At 39.7% G+C, this 25,092-nt stretch overlaps 2 protein-coding genes across 4 annotated transcripts in view; one reads left to right on the top strand and one right to left on the bottom strand.

Moving 5' to 3' along the window:
• The first annotated feature begins 498 nt into the window (after positions 1–498).
• znf395b (zinc finger protein 395b) lies at positions 499–15,446 on the top strand. Of its 2 annotated transcripts, none has more exons than XM_044170370.1 (10): positions 499–761; positions 3,052–3,223; positions 3,982–4,172; positions 4,266–4,378; positions 6,159–6,358; positions 8,545–8,645; positions 9,629–9,920; positions 12,203–12,280; positions 12,891–12,997; positions 14,565–15,446. In XM_044170370.1, the coding sequence occupies exons 2-10, from the start codon at positions 3,092–3,094 to the stop codon at positions 14,674–14,676; spliced, it is 1,326 nt and encodes a 441-aa protein (XP_044026305.1). In that variant the 5' UTR covers positions 499–761; positions 3,052–3,091; the 3' UTR covers positions 14,677–15,446. The 2 variants fall into 2 exon arrangements, with proteins under 2 accessions (XP_044026305.1, XP_044026304.1); XM_044170369.1 differs by having other exon boundaries at positions 500–761; positions 9,626–9,920.
• Positions 15,447–25,092, bottom strand: part of pnocb (prepronociceptin b) — a 26,074-nt gene continuing 16,428 nt past the window's right edge. The window contains exons 3-4 of one of the 2 annotated variants that reach the window (XM_044170371.1): positions 20,858–20,908; positions 15,447–18,404 (exon numbers count right to left, since the gene is read on the bottom strand). In XM_044170371.1, coding sequence (XP_044026306.1) covers positions 17,751–18,404; positions 20,858–20,908 — 705 coding nt within the window. In that variant the 3' untranslated portion in view covers positions 15,447–17,750. The remainder of the gene's footprint in view (positions 18,405–20,857; positions 20,909–25,092) is intronic. The other variant, XM_044170372.1, reaches the window with a different exon arrangement.

Here is a 25,092-nt window from a genome sequence, read left to right as displayed (position 1 = left end):
TCCAGTCTCAAACACACACACACACAGCCCGGGCTTTGCAACACACATACACACTGGAAACACACATGCAAGTCGTGTTTGATCTCTATGCAGGCAATGTCTCATGTGATGTTGGGGGTTGATGATATGCTGTATGCCACGGTGTCAGCAGTTTTATTAGTTTTGAGCTATTGGATTAAAACTGTTGTAACTATTATTAAATAGTGATGTATGCGTGACCTCATGGTAGTTTGTGGAATATCCATTTTGGTATTATATCTATATTATAGTTTATTTGCATTGATATTTGTAGCATCTCAAAAATACACTAAAATCTCATTTCAGTGCAATGCATTTAATGCTGAAACTCTCATTTTGCACATTTTATTTCTTTATTTATCCAGACAGAAACCAAACCATCAACACCATTTCTAATGCGCATGTGACTGAGAAACATCAGATGAACAAACATACAGATTTCTATGTGCTTGAGACAGACAGACAGACAGACAGGCAGAGAGTGAGGATGATGCTCTGGTAACCCCTCACCTAGATCATCCTTTTGTGCACAGCGCGCTGCCGGTTGATATCTCTGCGCTCTGTCCAGCTGTCACCGCCTGCATTGGTTCACCAAGCAGACACACGTAGGCGCGTTTCCGACTGACCAACCCCCTCTTCCCCCGGCAGACTGAAGAGCCGGCTAGCGGCGGGACAGCCAGGCAGCGACGACCCGCTGATGCAGCTACGACGGAACGGACAGGACACAGGTTTCCACCGAACGAGTAAGTAGCTACGAGAAAATATGTTGTTTTTTTTCCTAATCGGATAGGTTTTTATGATGCAGCGAGCACAGTAACAATATTGTTTTCCTAAAGCGGTGTGAGCTGGGGAGGGAGGGGGTGTTTCTCCTGATCTCAATCTGCATTGCCGGTTGGAGAGCAGTGATGTTGTTGAAGGATGATAAACTCTGACTTCTAGTCGGTTAATGATCCTAAAACACACCAAAACCACCACTAAAAACAATGTTAATGTTATATTTGTTTGGAAAAGTGTTAATTGCTCCCTAAAGCTCCGTCATGGTGTGCAGTTTGCATCAAATTTGCAGTAGCTTACTTACAGGGACTCACAGGGATTTTACTGCCGTAGCCTATTTTCAATGTGTGTCCATAAATATTAGTTTAATTGCATTTACCTCAACTGCATCAGTGGGGTGATGACGTTATGTTATTTTTTATTTTAGCAACACTGTTTACACAGTTTCATCCTTCTGTTAATCGCTACATGATGTGTCATATGTTGAGTTGGGACTTTTTGCAGTGCATTTCTATTTTTGTTTGCGTTCAAAATAAAGTTATTTTCTGCAGTATTCCCTCGTCCAGCAGTCCCCCGGCGAAACTCGTGTCTGAACACGTTGTCAGAAAGGGGGTGTGTAGCTGAAAATAAGAGCCTAGCCAATGAGCGGCGGCTCCCCGCCCGCTTGTGGCACTTGTTTACTACTGAAGCTTGACGCTGATTGGTGGAAAGGTGGAGAAAATCGGGCTTAAGGCTGCGTTCGGGTGTATAGAAAATAATGGGAGAGTTGACCTTTCTCGTTGAAAGTACTGTTAGGCGAAGGGTTTTAAATGGTAACAAACTTGAGAACGTGGCACTGGTATACCGGACCTCCACTTCTATTTGAAAATCAGTAGTAATAGTAAATTCCTGTCATAGGGATTTATCAAAATAAACTACTGCTAATTTTTGACACTGTTCACTTTGTGACAGCCACATTTTATAAAATACAAAACAGTATAAGGACTACAGTATTTTGGAGTGCAGCTGTGTTTATGTACTGATTTATTTGTTGTTGTTTTTTTATTAATTTTTAATAATAATAATATAACAAATACAGAAAAGTACTACAAACAAATCATCATCATCATAACCATAATAAACATTATTATTATTATTATTATTGTTTAGGGCTGCAACTAACAATTACTTTTAGTTATCAATTAATCTGTCGATTGTTTTTTCAGTTAGTCTGCAAAATTGCAGAAAGTAGTGGTTCAAGTGTGAAATAGCTCATCAGGACCAATCGGACGCTTTAGGAAACTCCAGTCATTTAGTTTGACAGACTAAAATTGCCATAATACTTGAAATATAGTAAATCATGGATGGTGAATGCTGCAAAATCACTGCTTTGAGCCACTGGATCACTTCATTATTCCTACGTGCCCTGAATGCAGCATTGCCCCCATTTTACCTCTATGGACGACAAGCCACAGTGAATGCACCCAAACGTCAGATTACGTCTCCGGAACACGTTATCAGTCACGTACTTTATTAGAGTAGACAACAAAACTACAGCAAGAGTTTGGTTCAGCCACTATCTAAATCCACACAAGTCTGTGTTCACTTCAAGTTCCTGCAATCATTTTCATATCCCATGTGGTGTTTTTGCTCTGCACTGTCAGGCAGAAATGCAAGATGGAATGGAGTGTTTGCCAACACTCTATAGTCGGCCTTTTGTTTAGATCAACATCTTTATTGATCAGAGAAAGTATAAGATTTATGATTTGATGCCGTGGTTCATTCCAAGCATATGCTTCCTTTAACCTTCATTGGTTAATGCTTTTTAGAAGGAAGCAGTTGAAATATTGCCACAAAAGTGACATTTATGGGGAATATTATATATTTTATACATGGGGCACTCCACCGATTTCACACACGAAGTTCAGTTTGCTCGTCAGTAGGAATCATGCAGTCTATGGCAGGATTACTTGATGGAAACTGGAGGTGTGGAGTTTGAAAGGTTTGAATGAAACGCTATTGAGTTGCATTGTGGGAAATGTAGGATCCAGTGTTTTTGAAGCTAGACCCTCACTACAGACTAAGTCAGGATATCTCGACCTCTGCTGCTTCAATTTCAATCATTCTTTTTTGTCTCTTGTGAGTTCTTTATGGAAGTGCAAAACTAAATTGAGTGAGTAACAGACAGAACATTTAGGAATATTGTAGAAACATTTGAAAATGCAGTCAGATATTTTGCTTGGTTCAAATCTCATGTTGTCCCTGGTGTCTTGGCTGCAGGGAGGTGTGACTGAGTCCCCTCACTGTGTGCAGCAGCACCATGGCAGCTATGGGACCTGAGGACAGATCTGGAGCAGGGGCAGGCGGGGCGTCAGTCTGCCCTTTGGCACTACAGGCCTGCATCTCTACAACGACGCACAACAGAAAAGGGCCTGACATGCAGCACTCTCTGGTGAGCAGACGTGTAGGGACGAGACTCCCATTCAGGTTAACTGAGATGATGAATGTGTTATTTTCTATGTATTGTATCACACTCTTTTGTTTTGTCAATAATCCAACCCTCTATTTATACAGTGATTTACTGATTCATTCATTCATTCGCACCTGTCACCATCCATTGCATGCATTCAGTCGCCCAGGCATTTCCTGTAAACACAAGTAGATGTAGCTGTCACCGGTCACCAAGAAGCAATATGTTGGTTTTAAACTTCTCAAATTCAGACTTGCATCGCATTATGGGTGCTTTTGATGATAGGACGAACATTACACTAAGCAAAAGGTCACACCCACCAAAGTTTAAACCCTTACTGAGAAAAAGGAAGCACTCCCACAAATGGACCATTATTTCCTCCCCCTGTGTTAGACGTAATGTACGGCCTGGTCAGAGGCTGGCACCCACATCCTTTTCATACTGTTTAGCTGGCAGATCGTGCTGTCTGCAGGCAGGATGCCACAGATGGACAGGAAATATTCTCCTAACTGCTTTATTGATGGCAACAGCGAGCCTCAGCTTCAGAGTATCAAAGACTCATGTAAACAGCTTAACCCAAATAAGGCCTAAACAGAGTATGGGTTACTCTGTCCATGTCATTTTCTGTTAATTTATTGACTGGAAGTGTAGTGTTTGAAGTGGACTAGAGCAAGGCACAACGAGCGCAACTGTTGCAGATTTCAACTAAGAGCTCATTATGTCATTACTTCTGTCTAAAGGTGTCTACACAGAGCTGTGTCCAGGCTGGAAAAGCATTTGTGGATAGTGGGCATCACAAGAACAAGACATCAGTTCACCTGCTGCAGAGGGAGGCTGCGCAAGGCTGGAACAACCTGGCTCCCCCCCTGCAAACAATGGGACCCACAATGCACCTCAGCAATGTGTCAGCTACTGGAGAGGCACCATACAGGTGAGGGATAGGTAACAGTATATGAGTGTGTGAGGGTGGACCTCATCACAGAGTCTAAGAGAGTCTAAGGCTGTTTCTTTATGTTATCTTCAGTTTCCGCAGTCCAGAGTCAGTGGAGATGGACGAGATCATGGCGGCCATGGTTCTGACCAGTTTGTCCTGCAGCTCCGTGGTCCAGAGTCCACCACAAACAGATCCTGGACCAGGTCTGTCTCATCTCACCAACACACAGCCTCACCAGTCCCTGCTGTTTTCAGTACCACTTTCTAATAAGGCATTCTTTATAAAGGGCTTATAAATTGTAACTGATGGCTTTAAATGCTAATACTAATGATTTATATATTTATATTCATTTAAAAGTCATTATTTAAAACATTTGGGTTGCCAGGTTGTGAAAAATCTCATTGGCAGGTGGTTATGCTTTCTATTTGATAATAATGCAGTTATAAATGGTGGTAATCCAATAATAAATGCTCATGGGTTTCTCACTTTATAATGAATCACCAGGTCTGCAGTTATACATGTTAATAAGTAATTTATTCAGGGTTCTAATAATCAAGTCTGCAGTTGTAAGTGTTAATAAATTGTTAAGAAATGGATTTTGGTTATGATTGAAGAAAATCTTCATGGTCAAACGAACTAACCAGTCAAAGGGAGTTTTCACAGCCTGACAACCCAAAAGTTATTCTTATTAATGGCTTATAACTGATCTATAATAAAGTCATTAATTACAACTACCTTATTAGAAGTGGTACCTTGTTTTTAGTCTGCAGTATTATACTGCTAGCTTTGCAAAAACCAGATTCAGTCTTATCAGCTCTGTTAGCAAAGCAAAATTTGTAGACTGCCTTTGCAATATATTAAAGTCACAAACAGAAAAGTAATAATATCCAGTAGGTCTTACATAATAGAATATTTGTGAGGCTACTGCATGCTGTAAAACCAACAGTGGGGCCAAAGGAAATATCAACTTTCATGCAAAACCAACATTTCTCTTACTATACCTCCTAGAAAAATCACAGTGGAATCAGCTGTCTGCTAAGTTAGTAAAATATAATTAACTGCACAGGTCTTGTCAACTCTTTTTGCAAAATATCTCATACAGATGTAGCCGTAATTTTAGAAGTGTATCTCTCTGCTGTTTTAAAGCAAGACTTTAGCCTTTGTAATATAATGTTAAATGCTAAAATGGTATATGATAGTAGCAAGAACTAACTCAGTAATCTGTCTAAAGTTTGCTAGCATTAGCTAAATTTAGCTAGCATTAGCCACCATGATCTACTGGTCATACCAGATCAAGTAAGGCTGCAGCAGCAAAACCCCTGAGTGGGTTGAATCAAGCGAGGGGGTGTTTTATTGCTTATGAATATTAACTGCAAAACTTACATAGTCTTTAAGTCACTTTAAGTAGAACTACATGTGAAAATCCTGCCGTACTTACAATATGCAAGATAAATAGCTACTACTAGGTAGCTACTAACCTTGATTAAAGTTAACCTAGATTAAAGTAAGCAAATTTGCCTGAGTTAGAAATAGATTAACTGCCATTTTAAATGTTTTGGCATAGTGAAAAATAAAATATCAACAGAGAACAGAGCAAAGAGGTAGTATAAAAGAGGCTCAAATGATGGTTAAACTGTCAGAAAATAGATGCACATCACAACCTTGGCACCAGTGTGGGACACCTGCTGTTCTCTGTAGAATGGGCAGAGAGAAAAGCAGCAGAGAGCAGTCCCAAATGCACAGTGTCTATTTTAACCACAAAGGAACAGAAAATATTTGATATCGAAACCATAAGGTATATTTTCACAGTGAACTATTTTGGTGAGTATCTCCAACTCACTGACAGCCAGGGCAAAATAACCACGATGGCATGTTAACAGTATTTACATCTTTACAATATTGAGAGAATATGGGTCATTCAGTAGGGTAAAAAGGACAAGAGGTTACTTCTGAAAACAAACTTTGAATCTTTCTGTTTTCCAGCCGGCTCATCGTCACCAGCTGACATGGAGTGTGGTGGCGGCGAGCTCTCTGACAGCGGCAGCAGCGGCTACTGGAGCTGGGACCACGGCAATGTGAGTCCTGCCCCCTCGCCATCCGTCACTGAGATGGACAGCAGCCCTGATGAAGGCCTACATATGGAACTAGAACAGGGAGAGGAGCTTCATGCCAAAAAGCCAAAGGTACATAGCTGTATATGTTTCCTTAAAAGTTTTACTGCCTAAGGTTTAGTCCATATGGTGGAAATTGCTCTATAGTCAGACTTCAATTCAATTCAAAGGGACTTTATTGGCATGGGAAACAAACGTTTACGTTGCCAAAGCAAGTGTGAAATAAAAACAGCAAACAGCTAAATAAAAGTACATAAACAGAAGAATTGTGATTTTGCTGTTAGAAAAAAATATATATATACAGATAAGTAAAAATTAACTTAAATAAAATAGAAAAAAATGTAGACTTGCAGTCAAAAATACAAATACAAATAAGTGAGAACTATGTAAACACTGCAATTTTTGATAAAATGTTTTTAAATGAATGTAAATGTGTGTGTCTGTGTGTGTGTACGCTGTGTGTGTCTAGGTCACTCACTGTCCCTCAGGATGTGGCATATTGATACATATTGGGCAGCAAGATTTGCCCTCTCTCTTTCTCCTAGGAGTATTTTTAATTTTGAGAGCTCTTGAAATCTGAGATTAAAGAGTTGAACTTGTTCAAGTGCATGTTTCTTATTTTATTGAATGTTGTACATTGTAGGAGGAAGTGCATCTCTGTCTCAACCTCACCTGTCGAACAGTGACCACATATTCTGTTTTCTTTTGGTTGCCAGGATTTTTTGTGTCGTCCTGTATCGATTGCCAGTTTGTGGTCACTGAGCCTGTACTTGGTTAGGATCTGTCTCTGCTTTCTATATTTAAAAGTAGAGAGATATTCTGCCAATTCATAATGTCTTTTTAGGGCCAGATAACATTCTGATATACTTTGGCTTTTAGTTTCTTCTTTCCAGTGTTCCAAATAGGTTTTCATTTTTACACTGCGTTATAATTTGGTTTACTCTGATTTGGTGTTTGGAAAGCAGTGTTGCTGTGAGACTGGTCAGAGTGTGTCTGAGAGGGGGCAGTTAGTCCCATCACCAGCTGACATAGGGGACTCGTCTCTGGGCTCAGCTCTTGGGTTTGGAGGGCTTTGGAATGGAGGGTGTGTATGGGGCTGGATTCAAGGTGATTAAAAAGTTTGAGCGCTCTCTTTTGAATGTTAATTATCAGTGGGTATCTGCCTAATTCTGCTCTACATGCAATTGTTGGTGTTTTTCTGTGTACGTGTAAAATGTATCGGCAGAATTCTGCATGTAACGATTCTGTTGGATGTTAGATGTCTGTTGGGTGGAGTGTTCATCAAGGAAATCTAGTATTCTTTTATTTAGAATACTACAGAATAGTTAACCTAGGCAACTGCTGACACAGATGCCACGGTAGTTACCAGGGTCTGGTTTGTCCCCACTCTTATGAGTGGGTGAAATGAGCCCTTTGCACCAGATGTCGGGAAAACATCCTGACTGTAATACGATATTGAACAACTTCAACACTGCGCCCTGCATCTCTGGGGTGCTGCATTTGAGCATTTCATTTTTAATGCTGTCAGGACCACAAGCTTTCCTTGGCTGGAGAGACTTTATCTGTGTGGTCAATTCTTTCCAATTAATTGGGAAATCAAGGGGGTTTTGGTTGTCTTTAATAGTTTCTTCTAATGTTTGGAGTTTTTCTTTTATAATACATCTGAATAGATCTGAATTAATTGGTATGTCTTTGTACAGAGTTTCAAAATGTGCTCTCCAGATGTCACCATTTTGGATGGGTAGTGCTTGTTGTTGCTTTGTGTTGACGTTGTTCCACATATCCCAGAATTGATTTTGATTAATGCCGTTCTCAATATCTTCAAGTTTCATGTGGGTATAATTTTGTTTTTTGTTCCTAATTGTACAGTTATATTTGTTTAAAATTTAATTTTCCCTAATGCATATGGCTGGGTTGTTTGGTTGGCGATGTTTTTCATTCGCTATTTTTCTCAGGTCTTTTCTGATGGTCTTGCATTCTTGATCAAGCCATTCGTTGGTGTTTTGCTTTTTAACAGGCTTCCATTTTTGTTTTATAAAGTCAGCTTTAGTAGCTGCCTTATGAAATCATATTCATATCATCAGTGGCCTTGTTTACACCATCTCTGGTAGGGACATATTGATTGATTTTCATTTATCAGATCAGGTGGTCCGTTTTTTCTGTCTCTTTCTGTGCTTCGTCTTTCTGTGTGTTTCGTTTTATTTCCTGTCCCACCCTTTCTCCTGTACTTTACCCGTGCTGTGTTCTCTCTCTCACAGATCTCTTTCAGAGGTGTGTATAAGTGTCTGTGGCCCAGTTGCGGCAAGGTGCTCACGTCTTCAGTCGGAATAAAAAGACATATCCGTGTGCTGCATCTGGGGTGAGTTGGAATACTTGTGATTTGTACAGTCAAGTTTAATTATTGTGGTGGGGAGGGGGCTGAACCTTATGTGTGTGTTTTTGCCACTATTACTCTGCTTTCTGTGTAGCATTTACCTTCACAGTGGCTGCATAGATCTAAGATGCTTAATGTTAGAAATGCCCTAGCCATGGTAATTAATAGGTTTTGTTTTGTATAGTCCCTTACTTTGAGAAGTGAAAACCTTTTCCACAAAACCCTTCTTTTCATTTAAAAAAAAGAAGCCAAAGTTCTCAAATTTTAAATGTCGTTTAAACAAATGCAGCCGTATAAGAATTTTGCCTTAATAAAATAGTCTAAAATTGGCAAAATTGAGATTTAACTCAGGAACTGCCTTTTTAAAGAATTAGTCAACAAGATTACGAATGTGACATTTGATGCCAACTTTCAGTATATTTCCGATACTCGGTGCTACAGACACATTTCGGTCTCTACCAAAAAAGTCTTGAGGTTTGATATCTGTGATTATTGCTTAAAGGTGGTGTTAGTTGCAAGATTCCTACTTGTTGTATAGTTGATAGAATATTAAGGAATTATCGAGGTGTATCTATTATTACAGAAGTGGGAATATCAGGGAATTTATCAGATGTACGTTCTAGGTTTTCAGCTTTGGAGCCACTCCTCCACTGTAGTCTGGCAGTAGACAGACTGACTGTAGACAGTTTAGCCCTTTAGCACATTTCTTAGCTGCAAAACAACATTAAAAAAACAAGAGGGAATAAAATTTTCAGGTTGTGGAAGAGCTCTGACTTAGATACGGGAAGTGATGAAACATTTTCGAGATTTTATATCTAAGCCACAGCGAGTGCTGCATTCAGTAACAGTCCAAACAAACAACTCAGTCTTTTTTACTCTGTGTGTCCACTGGTCTGACTCTCCATTTGCCATACACACATACACACCCACAAACACATTTACACACTCCTACCACACACACACAGCAGTGGGTCAGATCAGTCCCAGAGAGAAGAGGACTTCTACTACACCAGGATCTCCTGTGAGACTGTGGACGCCAGCTCCGCTCCAGCTCCTTCCCAGCAGGCTGTGGGCCAGGCCTCGTCCTCTCATCTCAGCTGGGCCTCCTGTTGTTCTCCTCCGGCCTCGGGGCTCCAGATACCCCCAGCTCACAGGCCCAGGTCCAACTCCAGCTCCGGGCCCGGCCCGAGCAGGCCCAGTCCGCTCAGCCAGTCGGCCCCCAGCAGCTTCTGGCAGATCCACTCAGAGCATCTCTATCAGGTGGGTGCAGCAGTGTTGCTCTCAGTCTCTAAGGAGTTTTGGCCTGCTGACTGTGATGGCTATCAAGTACTGGCAGGAAAAGTGTCTTTCACAGAATTACAAAATATTGTAATATTATAACATCTTAAAATGTGTCACATGTAGCTAATAATATGACATAGATTCCTCCCAGACCATAACTAGTAAATATTGACCAGATGATTAATTAGTGCTGTGTTCGTGGCTGTAGATGTGCTTAACCAGCTATAAAACTTGGAATGACACTCGCCCCCCTAAAATAGTTTAATTGGTCCCAATTTGAATGGAGATTTTTTTTTAAAGCTTTGTTATTGTCTGAATGCAGGCTAAAATTTATTCTGAGAAGACAATCCGTCTAATATCGGAGATTTTTTGAGGTCATATTGCGTTTTGGCACAAAATATCTGTTTTATTATTGGCAATTAGGATCCCTAATTTCAGTAAGTAATTGTTTACTTCCCAGCATTTGAGTTCTTGTCTGAAAGCAGGCAGTGTTTTGGGGGCTATAATTGCTTGAGAGCAATGAAAGGAGACAGCGCGGCCCTTGTCAGCATGAATTATTAAATGTCAGGCGTAGATTTTAGTGTGTGAAAACAGGAATTTACCTTCCAAACATCAAAGTTTCCTATTGCCTAAATTCAATCACCATGAAACCAGGCTCTCATTAAAACAGAAACTAATGTATCTAGATTACTTTGTCTATTAAATATCTCACTATCTTCATTTTACTTTAGTTTCTGTGCAGGTTTTTCATGTTACATGGTTGTTGTGTTGTTTCAGAGGTCCTCCTTACCCAATGCCCCCATGCAGATACCCCTCTAATGAGCCAATGAGCTACAACTTTGTTTATGCATCACAAAGCAGCACATTTCACTGGTGACCTGCATTTACCCTGTACCACTGAGCCTGTAAATGGATGCTTTGTGACAGTGAGAGAGTAAGCTGTCGGCTTGCTCACTCCCCTAAGGAGACTAGACTCTCACCAGCCTGTTAAAGGCAGAAAAACACTACATGAATTCTTCTAGTGTAGTTGTACAGCAGTTAGGACTCCATGTGCACATGTCCATGCCCACTTTGGACTAATTCAACCTACACATTTTCAGAAAAATGTCCCTAGTAAACTTAAAAAATAAGCATGACAACTTTTATACAGACATTAGAAAATGTATCCATTTTGTACCACAGTTGTCTGTAATTTCCTCATGGATGCAGATATTTAATGGGGTCCTGCCTAAGCAAGAGTGTGGGTTGAATTGTGGGTCAGTGCTGCTGGTGGAGCCGTGTTCTTTCTGTGTGTGTCATGGCTGCTGGCGGTTTGAAATGCCTGACCACAGCATTGAACTCACACTGGCACGTTTTTTTTTTTTCCGGATCTAGGTACTCTCATTGTAACTCCAGGGTTAACACAGTGGATGCTTAGCAACATCGTGTTTTGTGGATATTAGTGCAATTTCAACAAATTTTCTCTGTCTACTTCTGTTTACACTGTGGGATGGGGTGGTAGGAATGCAGTAGTATGTGCTTTGTTCAGAGATTGCACAGGGAGGAGCAATAGGATAGAGGCAATGGGAACAACTTCACAGGAAAAGATCATTTAATGTGTGGTATTTTGGATGTTGCCTGTTTTTAGAATCAAAAGCCATAAATTGATTAGTGGTAACTAGTTGGCAATTCAGCTTTATTATTTTTTATTTATTTTATTTATTTATTATAGTGCCAATTCATAACAGAAGTTATCAAATTGCATTTTTTATATAGAGCAGGTCTAGACCGTACTCTTTATAATATTATTTACAGAGACCCAACAGCTGACGCAAGGAGGACAAAATCTATGTTTCAAGTTTAGGAATTGGTGTGTTCAAGGGGTCCAATGTGAATTGGCTAGCATGGGTATAATATGTTCCTATCGCTTGGTGCTGGTTATAATTGGGGCAGTAGCCTCCTGTGCTAGTTTTGAGCTGTAATCTTACATTAAAAATCGAATTAAAACATGACTCCAAATAAATGCTAATGTTGCTCTGTGTCTGCTGGATGTGTAAATTAGCTACATCTGTTAGCTAACATGTTTGCCATATCAACTTGGCGATAATAGCCTGTTTCCTCCAAAAAATCAGTTGAAATGTTGAAATGCAGGTTGAAATGTTTTCAGTCCAGTACCAAAAATGAAACTTTCTTACTTTTCATATGAAACAGGTTGTCAGCCAGTTGAAGGTCCTACAGATACGGTGAATCATGTGTTGTCTCCTCTCTCCTGTTTCTTCCAGGCCTGCAGCCCCGTCCAGGTATCTGTGGCCTCCAGAAGCCCCGGCTCCGCCTCCGTCTCTGGCCACAATAGCACACCGGTGGGTCTTCTGTCTCGTTCTGTCTGTCTGTCTTTTACATGTGTCTGTTTGTTTACCAGACAGCCTGTCTATCATTTAGTCTCTCTCACATTTTAACATTAGAACCTGCCAAGGGAGCGAGCACAATGTGCTTCTGAGTGTCAATCCTTTTCATTGCATTAAACTTTCTGTTCTATGGTGTTTTCGCCACTATTACTCTGCTTTCTGTGTAACATTTACCTTTACAATATCACAGTGGCTGCATAGATCTAAGGTGCTTGATGTGCTACTGCTGAGTCAAGTCAAGTTTTATTGTCATCCGTGTCCGTACCTCCATGTCGGTAGACATTTTTGCCAAGGCAAAATCAGCTTTATTAAAAAAGGGGGGGAAAGCTGAGTTCATTGGAACAAGAATTTCATTGCAAATGATCCTTGAGTTTCCTATAAGGAAGACAGTAAAACATGACTTAGCTGATTTGTAGAACATAATCAAAAATATAATCCTGATTTACAGTTGATTGTGTAGCAACCATGTCTGCCACTGACAAATGAAATTACCCAATTTTCTGTCTCTTTTCATGACTTATTCTCCATTCATGACTGCTTAATCTGTGTTTTTGTGTCTCTTCAGATGGTGAAACCTCGCTGCCGGTCTGTCAGTGTCGGGGAGCAGTGGCTCCAACAGAACAGGCTGCAGCCTATGAGTGCGTCGCCATCCCGCACTCACTGCTCCTTCAGGTGAGGCATCACCTACCTGGGTTTGCTCCTGTCTACTGTCTGACTTTTAACATTTTTTACCTGCTGTTAAAATTTAAACACAACAAAGCCATGCTATTGGCTCTGCTTTATCAGGTAATGTTTATGTCAAATCTTAGCTTAGCATGTTAGGATGCTAACATTTGCTAATTAGCGGCAGTAAATACAAAATACAGCTGAGGCTGATGGGAATGTCATTAGTTTTGCAGGTATTTGGTCATAAACCAAAGTATTGGACAAATCTTTACCTGTTGATGGCGCTAGATGAAAAGTTAAGAGATCACCAAAGTTATTATTATGTAATAATTATATGTCATGTACTAAAATCGCTAGAGGAAAAGTCAGTTCTTTCTTTCTTTTTTCCTTTGATTATAATGTTACAGGACATTTCCAACATTTGAGGTATTTACAATTTTGACACCCATGTCCTGCTAATGAATATACTGTATTTTTGCTTCATTTTTGCCAAACCTTTCAGGATCATTCACACAATATAGAAAACAACACAGGGGACCTTTAATTCAGTTGTTAGTGGAAATTCATCACTGTGATTTAAAATGCTGCCAATCATATTTTGCTGAGTTGCATCATAGCATTAACAATTGCTATCATATTTAAGAAAACAAAATAAATAACATGTTTGTGTTCCTCAACTGATTGAACTGAAAAAATAATGTTACTCCAATATTACTCTGGTAAATACACTTTTTATACCTCCAGAAAACAAGAGTAACTTAAATTTTCAAAATCAAAATGATTATTTTCATCTGCCAATTATTTTCTCAATTAATCAATCAAACATTTGGTCTATAAAATGTCAGAAAATAGTGGAAAATGCCCATCACAATTTCCTAAATTCCAAGGTGATGTCATCAAATTTCTGTTTTGTGAACACTCAACAAATCTAAAGATATTCCATTTATTATCACATAAGACAGAGAAAAAGCAGCAAATCTGCACAATTGAAAAGTTGAATGTTGAAGTTGAATAAATCCATTTATTAGGCTCTATTATTTCAGCTCTAATCAAAAGACTTATCTATCAATTTTTGGAGGGATAACCTATATGGTCCTATTCCTGGGTTTTGAAGTTTAGCAGTGAGGCGATGCTGTTGTTAAACTGTACCTTTTAAGATCTGACAGTAAAGATGTAGATTGTGCATAAAGACACTGCTGATCACTAGCAGGAAGGTGCCATATATTTTGAACATTGAGTGTAAATGAAGCTTTAAAAAGTAAAGCTTTATTGATCTGGGTCCACACGTGTTTCTACTGTTTTCTGTTTTGATTCCAGTATCTGTCCGCTATCATTCTCCTCCAGGTTGTCATTTTATCATCCACTTTGCTGCTGTCTGTAAAATCACTTTTCCATGGCTTGGCCAGGAAAGATTAAATTGATTCAATCATCTTTTCGTTTGTTATCAGTCTATTGTTCCCCAGTGTCATTTTTATAGAAATCGATCACATCGAGCGTGTGTGGCAGCACCCTTTCCTCTTCTGCCCTCTCGCATCGTTTCTCATCCACACGATTTGTGTCTTTACATCTGCAGGAAGGGTCGCGGGGAGGCCAAAAAGTGCCGCAAGGTGTACGGAGTGGAGCGCAAGGATCAGTGGTGCACCGCCTGCCGCTGGAAGAAAGCCTGCCAGCGTTTCCCCGACTAAAAACAACTGCGTGATGGAGAGAGAGCGAGAGAGAGAGAGTGAGAGAGACAAAGCGGTGGATGGATGAATGAGTGATAAAAGAGACTTATCAAAAAGAGGATATAAATCGGGGCCTGAGAGCCATCAAGAAAAACAACTTTTACTACATGTGTTTTTTACTTTCAACCTGTTTTGTTTCTTTCCTAAAGAAATGCAAATGGAGTTTTCTGTATCTTTGTAACTTCATCCTGAAAACTGAAGTCTGCGATGGTGCTAACTGTTGACTGACTTTGACCATGTGATGTGCTAAGCCTACAATACTGTCCTACTTTATCCAAAGGTCACATTGCTGCCCCTGTAGCTCCACTGTATTAGACTGCTAATTGGCTGTTTTCTTTACTCCAACCCTCTCTTCCAGTGGTTAAACAGTGGTTATGATGTACATATTGTGCGCTTTGAGTTACGTATGAGTATTTTATACCTTCTTTTTTTATCGTCTCGTTCAGCCCGTGTATTGGGCAGATTCTTTTTTGGAATTTTCATGTTTTTTGGCACTTTGTTGGAATATAAACTCACAAGAATAAGCTACATTTGGTTTGACTCAGCCAAGTTCCTTCCATGGATTTCCTTCCTGCCCATGTGTTGGCATATGACCAGTGTTAATGGTTTTATCCGTGAAGCTATGGAGTCATGGCAATGGGACTAACATTAGGGGAATGAGTTTGTCATAGCAATAAAAAAAGAGGAAATATATTGTCAAACACAAATTAAAAAGCACTGAGAATTTGAAATGTTTTTTTGTTCTTTTTTTCTTCTGCATGACAGTTCACAAAAGAAATAGCAAACTATTTTATTGTATTTTCTCTATACACATTTTGTATGAAGACTCAGAACAATGGTATAATGTTAGAAATGTGGTCTGAAATGTACACTGTAGTCACAAATTCCATTTTTTGTGTTGGTTTGACAGGGAAACGCACATGCACGTGCACAGTCACTCTCACACTCTGCAATCACCCACATACTCATATGCATACATTATTACATCTCGTATTCAAACACCAGTAAACAGTTAAACACTATTAAGATGCAAAAGAATGGATGTGACCTGCAAGTGGTGGAAAATATCTTGATGGCAAAACAAATGAACATATTTTTTTCACCCAAGCAGAAACATCTTATTCTGTATAATAATGACCACAGCTGACATGCACAGTTCATTTCATCCCTCTGCTCTTCTATGGTACCTTTAGATGGTGGTTTCCCTTTCCCATCCTACAGTGCGATACACACCCAATGTCCCTGCCAGTTTTGCAGCTTCATGCACTTAAGTACAATTAGACTAAAGTGACGTGAACAGTTCTGCAGAAAGCCCCCAGGTGGAGTAATATTTTAGAACTGACTGGGATTAGTTTCTCCTTACTCCTGAGTTGCAGTCAAGCAAAACTTGCTTATTATTATTGCTCCTTCATTTCTATAATTGCAGGGTAAATTAGGGAGTGTATGAAAATTATCAGAGCAGGGGGGTTGTTTGTTTTTTTTTTTGCCACTGCAATTTATAATTCCACTTCTAATGCGTGCATTCGTGGCTAAAGTAAAAAAAAATTATTCTATTCACAATTTGTGGTATAAATTTGGGTATACCCAATTGTCTTACAATTCTATACACTTTGCCTTCCTTTAGTTTTTAATAGAGAAATGAATTGTTCTAATTCTGTTTTGTTTTTTGAGATATTGGGGGAGGGTGTTGCAGTTTTTTTCTAAGTCAATGGGAGGAATATTAATAACGCTGCAAAGGGCTTTGCTTTTCTTAAAAGTTAAATATAAGGTTCATTTTGAGCTGTCATTCAGATGCTACTAATACTGTGAGAATGAGGGATAATAGACTGTTGGTTTCTCTGATTTTTATGATTCATTAAGAGGTTTCTGATGCTGATGGAGGACAGGTACGTATCAGCCATAAATTAACCGTATAATGTTTGTGGTAATCTCTAATTTCACTGTAATTGCAGAAAAAGGGAGTCAATCCAAAGAATTACATAAAAATATTACAAATAGGACATCAAAACTGATCCCAAGTCAGTATCCAAGGGCAACATGTTCCTCAAACACTAGAGGACAGTATTATTCCACTGAAAGGAGCCCATGGGAGCCTGCCAACCTGCTGCTTATTTCCTCAAAAGAAACTCATCATTTGCAAGTTTTACATTGATTAACTCTGCTTAATGGCCAAAATTAGAATACAATAGAAAGGAAAAATGCATTTTTTTTGTCAATACTCTGAATGAAGCAATGGGACAAGGCTTTTTTGAGGAGAGATGTAGAGTTTTGGTGAGTTTGAAAGTTCAGAAAACCAATTTTTTCGTCCATTGTGTTTCATTAATTAAGTTCCTTAAGCAGAAAATTAGATTCTTATACCAGTAATTAACAGTCTGTACTCCAGCACTCCAACCATATTTACATCTGATTGAACCATCTTGAAAGCACAGTGCTGGTCCACTTCCAATTTGATTCTACTACATGTTACTGCTGAAATGTGGGCAGATTAGCAATGTATTACGGTCCAGTTGAAGGCAAACATTTGTATATGATTTGTTTAGTCCCAAATCTAAAAAAAGATGCCATTTTAAAAGGGGAAACCTACGTAGAAACACATGAGTCCATTTCACGAGAGCTGGACATTAGTAACAGCTGTCATAACACAAACTACAGAGTGCAAAAAACTGCTGAAACCATGACTTAGTCCCATCCACACATGCATGAAAGTCACACACTCAGGTCTCACCTCTGGTGAAAAGCTTGCAGTGAATTAGTTTTCCAATTTCATAATTGGCCCCTTTTATTACACCGACACACAAAAATATATTCAATTGCACTTCTCTAATTCTTTTATTTCACAGAATGGCATGTAAATATGCGTAATAAGAAGGACATCACGGTCAAAACATTCCTTGTTACTTAGAGACACAAAGAGGTGCAGCGAAATGGCTGAGTCTGTTCTTCTGATGACGATGGTGACGTCAAATTGTGAGCTGCTGAAAACATGATTGGTTGAGGTAACTTGGGCAGGATTCTGTGAGAGCAACAGAAATACATTACAGTTTGTTTTGCCTCCAAACCCGAGTTACAGGGACGTTGTTGAACCTGCCGCTGCGGCTGCTCCTCATGCCCAGGTATTGCCTGAGCAGCTGGTTCACCCGTTTCTGACTGTTCCATTTGCGGGCAGATTTCCGGACGCCTATGAACCCACCATAGCGCTTTTGTAGGGGCCTCATGGGCGAGCCAATCAGCTTCCTGTATCCATGCCGCCCCCTCTGAAAGCCACCAAAGCGTTTGGATATGGTGATGGTCTGTGAGCTGTCATCCTCGTCCCCTTCTAGCTGGCTGTCACTCTCCACATTCCTCTCCTCCCTCGGCTTCCTCTCTTCGTCCGCCAGACTGAGATCCAGACCCTGCAGGCCCTCCCCCTCCTCAGAGGATTCCAGCAGTGATGAGTCATACTGGACACTGCGCTGCTCAAAGGGTGTCTCATCCTGATCCCCCTCCTGGAAGCGCTCTGCGGCTGCAGACTGCAGCAGTTCACTGTCCGAGTTCAGGTCAAGAGAGGTCAGCTCCAGCTCCTCTCCTGTTCTCTTGAACAGAGCGCCTCCCTCAGAAAGAACAGGATGGCGCGATAGCTTGACGGCATGTTTACACACCTCCCATGTGAGTGAGGAGGAGACATGACCCTCACACTCCAACAAACACACCTGCAGAGGGAGAAGAAAGAGCGATGTGTTGAGGTAGTGCATGCAAGAATTCATTTGACTTATTTATTAATCCAAGGAATGAGCCAAAATTCAAAATTCTGGTCAAAATTCCCTAATGTGTGTTTACATGGGGTGATGTTGGAACAGTTTCTATCCATGACATAGGTAGATAGCTTTAAGTGGAAAATAGTTCTAAGACCTGAGTGGCAACTGAAGACCTTATCCACAGATCCACCTGCTCTTTAGTTAGGCATCTTGGTGTTTAATTTGAGAGTATTGGGTCTGCTTTCTCATTATGGCAACACAATGAAAGGCACATCATTTGAAGAGTTAAATCCCCACAGGCAGCAACATGAAGGCCTAAGGAAACAAGTGGGGGCAACAGCAATGACAAGTACTCAAAGTGAGTGAGGCTTGAAATGCTTCAATACCAATAATACATCATTTTTGATTCCTTAGAAGCATAAATCCGTGACAGAATCCAAAAAGACTCATAATACAGGAGATTGGACACCCAGTGTATCAGACAGAAAGTACACAGCAAAAAGTAGGCACCCAACCGGGAGATTTTAGGAGAATGTACATTCACAAGCTGTTTTTGATTGGAAACTTAATCTTAATTATGTTGTTTAATACTTTATAGATTACCAAGATACTGCTTAACAGACCATAGCAGCATAGAACTGTATGTGGTCAGTTAATTGTTCATCAGATTTGATCACTAGTTTTCATGTTTTATCTACCAAAATACTGATACTAACAGTTGCATGTTAGCAGCTGCATGTTAGGAGCCACATTAACATCATCCACATTAATGTTATCTTTTTTATGGCCACTTGGGGGCAAAACTCAACAACAAGCTGAATATAACACACATTTGACATATTACAGCCTTATAAAGTTGATATGGCTAACCTGTTAGCAAGTTAGTTAGCCTTTTTACACATTCAGCAGACACAAAGCAACATTAGCATTCATTTGGAGTTGTGTTTCTGGCCACATGATGAATTTAAGTCCAATATGTGCTCTCCTTTTAGCTCTGTTTTGGTCATCACCAATTCTTAATAAAAATAGGCTCTTTAGCTGCTAAATGCTCCACTGTTTCACCAGCTAGTCTCTCAGAGTGCCTGTCTGTCGTTTGGTGGTGGGCAGGGTTTATCAGAACCTTTTTGCTGAAAAACGATGTCTGTTGCTGCTGGAGAACCAAAACAATAAGCTGAAAGATGCTAAAATGCTGCGTAGAGCTCACGGAAACTGGACAGTTGGTTATAAATTCTCTGAGGTTTTGTCACTACAAGCAACCCATTTCACATTACAAATAGTTATTAGAGCCATTTCGCATAAAAATATTGATTAGTGCAGCTTTAAAGACATTAGTGGCCACTTCATGTGTGCATGTCGATCAGTGAGGATAGGTGAGGTTAAAGGCTCTTAAAAAACTTAACTGTAAAAAAATCATATTTATGGCAAAAAAGGAAACAACATTCACACACTGTAGTTCCAAATGCAAAGATGTACTTATTTATATACTTGAACATGTTAATAAAAGATCTTTGCATCAACTTGAGTGCCTGTTTATAAATATATTGTCCATGGTCAGCATTTCATTTATCAGAATCAGAATCAGAATCAGAAATACTTTATTGATCCCCGAGGGGAAACTCTTTTGTTACAGCAGCTCACTATCACGTCAGTGCACACAGGAATAGAAGTTCTAAGCAAAAAATATAATACACTATAATACAGATCAGAAAATAAATTAAGTACCAAGTGGGTATAAGTATAAAATAAAATAAGTGTGAAGTACAAAGTGGGTTTACTGGTTGATGATAATACGGTATAAGGTAATAGTGCATGAACTGTAAAAGAGGTATGAATAAATATGAATATCAATAAATAGAGAATTTTAAACTGAAAAGAGTATATTGCACAGGAGTATTAACACAGAATATTGCAAAATTATGTCAAGTATTGCAGAGATGTAATGATCAATGTCCAGTTTAATGACTTATGGTGTGCAATCACACTTCTTTTTTTCAACCCAAGAGTGATACTACTTTGCTGTACAACCAGACCCAGGCTGAGAAAGCAGTCTCTTGACCTGGATGGCGTATGTGTCATGGGAGTTAATGGGCCTTGTTCCTGCTGTGTTCAGCATATATAGAAAGCTACGTGCCAGTATGAGATGTCCATCATTTGATAAATGTGACATCTACTTCTGCAAAATGATTGACAGCACAAAATTGGAAGAAATTACAAATCAGTTTGAAGGACAGCAGGTAAATTATGTCCATTTTTTTTCAGATTGGCTCTTCAACTTCTGGTAATGATATTTTTGCTCTTAAAAGTGTAGTATAGTGTTCTGAAATTGAACTTTTTATATAGAATGAACATGCTGAATCACTGACTTTCTGTGCAGTTCTAATGACCTTCCTGTCTTATTATCATCATACCTGACAGTTCGGCTTCATGCCTGAACACTCTTGATGGAACCACAACTTTACCTGTATGGAGGCAAGTACATATGAAGAACATTTATGTCATATGTCAGAGATGTTTCTTGTTTTGTATTTTTTGTCATTGTCTTTCGTCAAATTACTTCAACTGCAACAGTGAGTTTTATTTTCAGCTGCCTGAAAATAATTTAACCTGCTGACTCACTCAAAATAAGACTGCATTTATCATTTATACCTTTAAATGTAGAAAACCACAGTGCATTTGGTTTTTAGTAGTAAATCTATCTGAAAATAGGCTACAGCTGCCACGCAACTGAGATTTATGCCTACACATCTCTCCCTTCTCCCCGTTCTTAAACTCCCGAGCCCTCTGAGTTAAATTTCAGTTTGAGGTCAGACGCAAATCCCATTTACTCGTCAAATCTCGCTCCAATGAGATAAATTTCATTGTTATCGGAAAACCTGCTCACATCAGAGGAATGAGAGAAGAGGGAGTTCCGCGGTGAATCTATCAACAGAAATTAATTATCCATCATAAATGAAATGAGCGCACCAGGGGATTCTCCACGTCAGATCAATGGAGCAATCTAAAGGAGTTTATGAGTGAGAGGAGATGTGTGTGTGTGTGCGTGCACGCAGTCATGTATTTATATACTTGTGAGGGCCAGAGGCTAAAAAGGCTGTGAGATTACTCTATAGTGAGGATGCTTCAAAGGCTTTATTTTGTCAGAAGAGTATAGTTCAGGGTTGGCACAATGTTTGAGTGTGGCTGGGGACCTTTGCCGCATATTCTCCCATCCGTTGAATAAAGTCGTTAAAAAAACAAATTAAGATTTGGTTGTTGTTAGGTTAAGGTGAAGGAACTCCTCACTTACAGGGCTGTATCTAAGGGTTGAACAGAACAGGGGTGGTAAGGGTAACCCTTGAAATCTATCTTGCCACCCCTTGGTGCCATCCAGGTGTCTGTACACATTAATGGCTTATGGCCATGTTAATGCTGCAACCATCATCCAGCACGTTATCTCATGTCATTCTATTAGTATGTAGCAAAGAGGATAAAACCTTCTGTGATCCTTTGATGTGACTAAAACCAAAAGTATGTCTAATCACACTGACTGACTGCATCACACATTTAAAGATTAATCCAAAAGGAAACTGATGTATTGTTTATGCATATGGTGATAGGTTGCTTTTCATGAAATGATAATGTGTCAGGAACAAGCTGTGCCACATGTGAACAGTCCGTTTGACAACTTGCAGCCTACTAGCATCCGTAGAAATTACGTCCATATGGGACAATTCCACACTTGACAATTTACGTCCAATGCCAACGTTCAGTGCCAGTGCAGGAAGTAGTGTGGCCTTTATGTGGCGAGTAAGGGGACGGAGGTCGGGGTGGTGGATTGGCATGTAGCATGTCTGACTTTCGTGCAGGAGACTTGAGTTTGCCTCCTGTCACAGAGCTACAATTAGTGTTTGCCTGTCTATCAACCTTTACTACAATCCTTCCCTACCCTTAACCAGGTGCTGTAGTTGCTTCACCCTAACCATACCTTAACCATAGTTTACATGCCATAACCACAATCTTTCCATAACCGTACTGTAGTTGCCGTGCGCAGTTATTGTAGATAGGGGGAATTATAAAATCGTTGCCATTGGACATTAAACATTTTTTGTCACTGAATATAACACAGGATTTTGCAGACTCGTCCAGTATTGACATTCTTGTCTGGTGATAATTCAGTTCAATTTATTCATATAGCGCCAATTCATAACAGAAGTTATCTCATTGCACTTTTCCTATAGAGCAGTTTTAGACTAGTACTCTTTATAATATTATTTACAGAGACCCAACAAATCCCACCATGAGCAAGCACTTGGCAACAGTGGCAAAAAAAAATCCCTTTTAAGAGGCAGAAACCCTGAACAGAACCAGACTCAACATCTGCCGCTGCTGTGTTAGGGTTTGAGAGAGAGAGAGAGAGAGAGAGAGAGAGAGGGCTGATCAATATGTAACAAAACAACTGGGATCAATGACTAAAACAGAAATTATGTCTGATAAACTGGCTAATTGCAACACACACCTAAACCAAAATCTGAACTGTCATTGTTTGACAACATTATTATTATCCCCTAAAGCTGGACTTATACTTGAAGCAAGGGGTTAATGGCAGTCCTGCCGAAGATACCTAGATTTCACCTGTTGATAGCAACACCAGATGGATGTACTGTACTGTGTGTGATAAGGCCATATTGCTCTCTCAATATATGCTCCTCTCCTCCATGGTAACTGTGTTTACAGTAGCAGAAGATTTGCAGTAGAGAATAAATTGCAATCTAAAGTAACATGTTTGCTGTTCTACATTAGTGTAGTGAGGCTTTTGTTTTTAAGTTTGTAAGGTTTTCATACCAGACAGAATTGTGTAATGCAAGAATTGCCAGAATTGTGTGATGCCACAATTCATGTAATGAATTGTGTGATTTCTACAGGTAAGAGAATTAATCCTGATTAGAAACATATGTAAATAACAGTTGCAGCACAGATAATTAGCACAAATGCAAAGAAAAGCTGGCATTTGCCTTTAAGATTAGCATTATGCAATGAATGTAGTCAGTGGAAAGGATACTACTATAAAATGCTTGATGTCTGGGTGCATGTATGGACGCGTTCATGAGTGTGCAGGTGTGTGCACTAATAAATCAATGGCTCCTGACATTATAACAAACACTGGCGGCTTCACACACACCCTTTCAGTCTGGCGTGGGAAACAATGGAATTGCTCAGTGGATTCCATCTGTGGCTCAATGGGAAAGCGGCAAACACAATGAGGAGCTGATAAAATGTGTCAGTCACCAATGTAAGCCTGGGCTGATGATACTGAGCAGCAGTCAATTACAGAGTTCTATTACAACTCCCAAAAAGGTCCCAGCTGTCTTTCTCTGCATCATTATCAGCTAAATTAGCCATCCTACAGCTATTCATGGACGCCCACGGACTATTTTTACCCACTGACGTGTCTCGCACTGTTTGGAAATGAGATTGTGTGCTGCACTCAAGTTATGGTTTGAGTTCGGAGAGCATTCTGTCAGTGCAGTGGCTGTTATCTTCGTGTTGGTCACGAAGCATTGCACAAGTGCTGTAGATACTTACACATGCAAATAATCCCCCTTCACTATGAGACAGAAACAATACCAATTTTGTCCATTTGAAACCATGTATCTCCAAAATGCCAACTGTTGAGGAACTCAGAAAAAACAGCTTCGTATTCACGTATTGCTTTGTTTTAGCTCGACTCTCTTTACCCGAAGGGGTTCACCTCTGATCAGACCAAGCTTGGTAAAGTTTTCTTACCCCATCTGAAGTTACAAGCACTGTGCAACAGGTGTAAATTACTAGAGGGATTGCTTTTTCATTTCTTGTGGTTTTGCATCATTTAGTATCATTATTGATTTCTCAAGTCAAATTACTGCAGAAAAATATCCCGATTTGTTTCTGGCAATAATGAGCAAGCAATTGCTGGGTATGGTTATAGCCCAAAAATGTACAATTTTGGTTTAGAAATCATCATCTGTTAAATGTGATGCTCATAAGCATTGTCATAGTCAGCTTGTTAGCATGCTGATGTTAGCATTTAGCTCAAAGCACCACTGTGCCTATGTACAGCCACAAAGAGCTGCTAGCATGGCTGTAGACTCTTAGGCTGCATTCAGACTGACTTTAGCTCTGCATGAAAAAACGCAGCTCTCTCATTCATTTGAATGGAGCCAGTCCATCGGCACAGCAGGGTGCCAACGCAGGAGGCTCCGGCAAAAAAAAAAACACAGGGTAAAATACATACATGCAAGCACACATTCCTGTTAGATTACTTTGTAAGACGAACGTTGTATTTCTACTGTTTTCCTTGCGGTCTTTGTGACGAAAGATAAAACAGTTGCCACTGTGCTAACTTTCAATTGTTGTAAAATCCTATCTGTGAGTATTAAAAAACGTGAAAAAAATAAAAATAAAAATAAAATAATAATAATAAAAATTTTATTGCATGAGAAACACAAAATAATTCTACCCCCGTAATAACACCCATAAACTAAGGCAAACAAAATGCACAGTCCTATCAAGTACTATCAAGCTGTACACAAAGCATTATGCAGAAGCTCTTATCGTGATTGAAAACAACTTAGACAATCACAAACACACCTCTATCAGGGTGTTGAAGGCTTGGCGCAGCTGCACG

The sequence above is a fragment of the Siniperca chuatsi genome, linkage group LG16, assembly GCF_020085105.1.
Source record: "Siniperca chuatsi isolate FFG_IHB_CAS linkage group LG16, ASM2008510v1, whole genome shotgun sequence".
NCBI lineage: Eukaryota > Metazoa > Chordata > Actinopteri > Centrarchiformes > Sinipercidae > Siniperca > Siniperca chuatsi.
Note: the sequence above shows the minus strand (reverse complement) of the source record. Positions and strands in the feature narration are given on the sequence as shown.

What these genes read in the sequence shown, in the direction of transcription:
- znf395b (XM_044170369.1), top strand. Translation starts at nt 3,092, where the DNA reads ATGGCAGCTATGGGACCTGAGGACAGATCTGGAGCAGGGGCAGGCGGG. An exon ending in TTCATGCCAAAAAGCCAAAG is followed by an intron (nt 6,359 to 8,544) that starts GTACATAGCTGT and finishes TCTCTCTCACAG; the next exon opens with ATCTCTTTCAGAGGTGTGTA. An exon ending in CTGGCCACAATAGCACACCG is followed by an intron (nt 12,281 to 12,890) that starts GTGGGTCTTCTG and finishes GTGTCTCTTCAG; the next exon opens with ATGGTGAAACCTCGCTGCCG.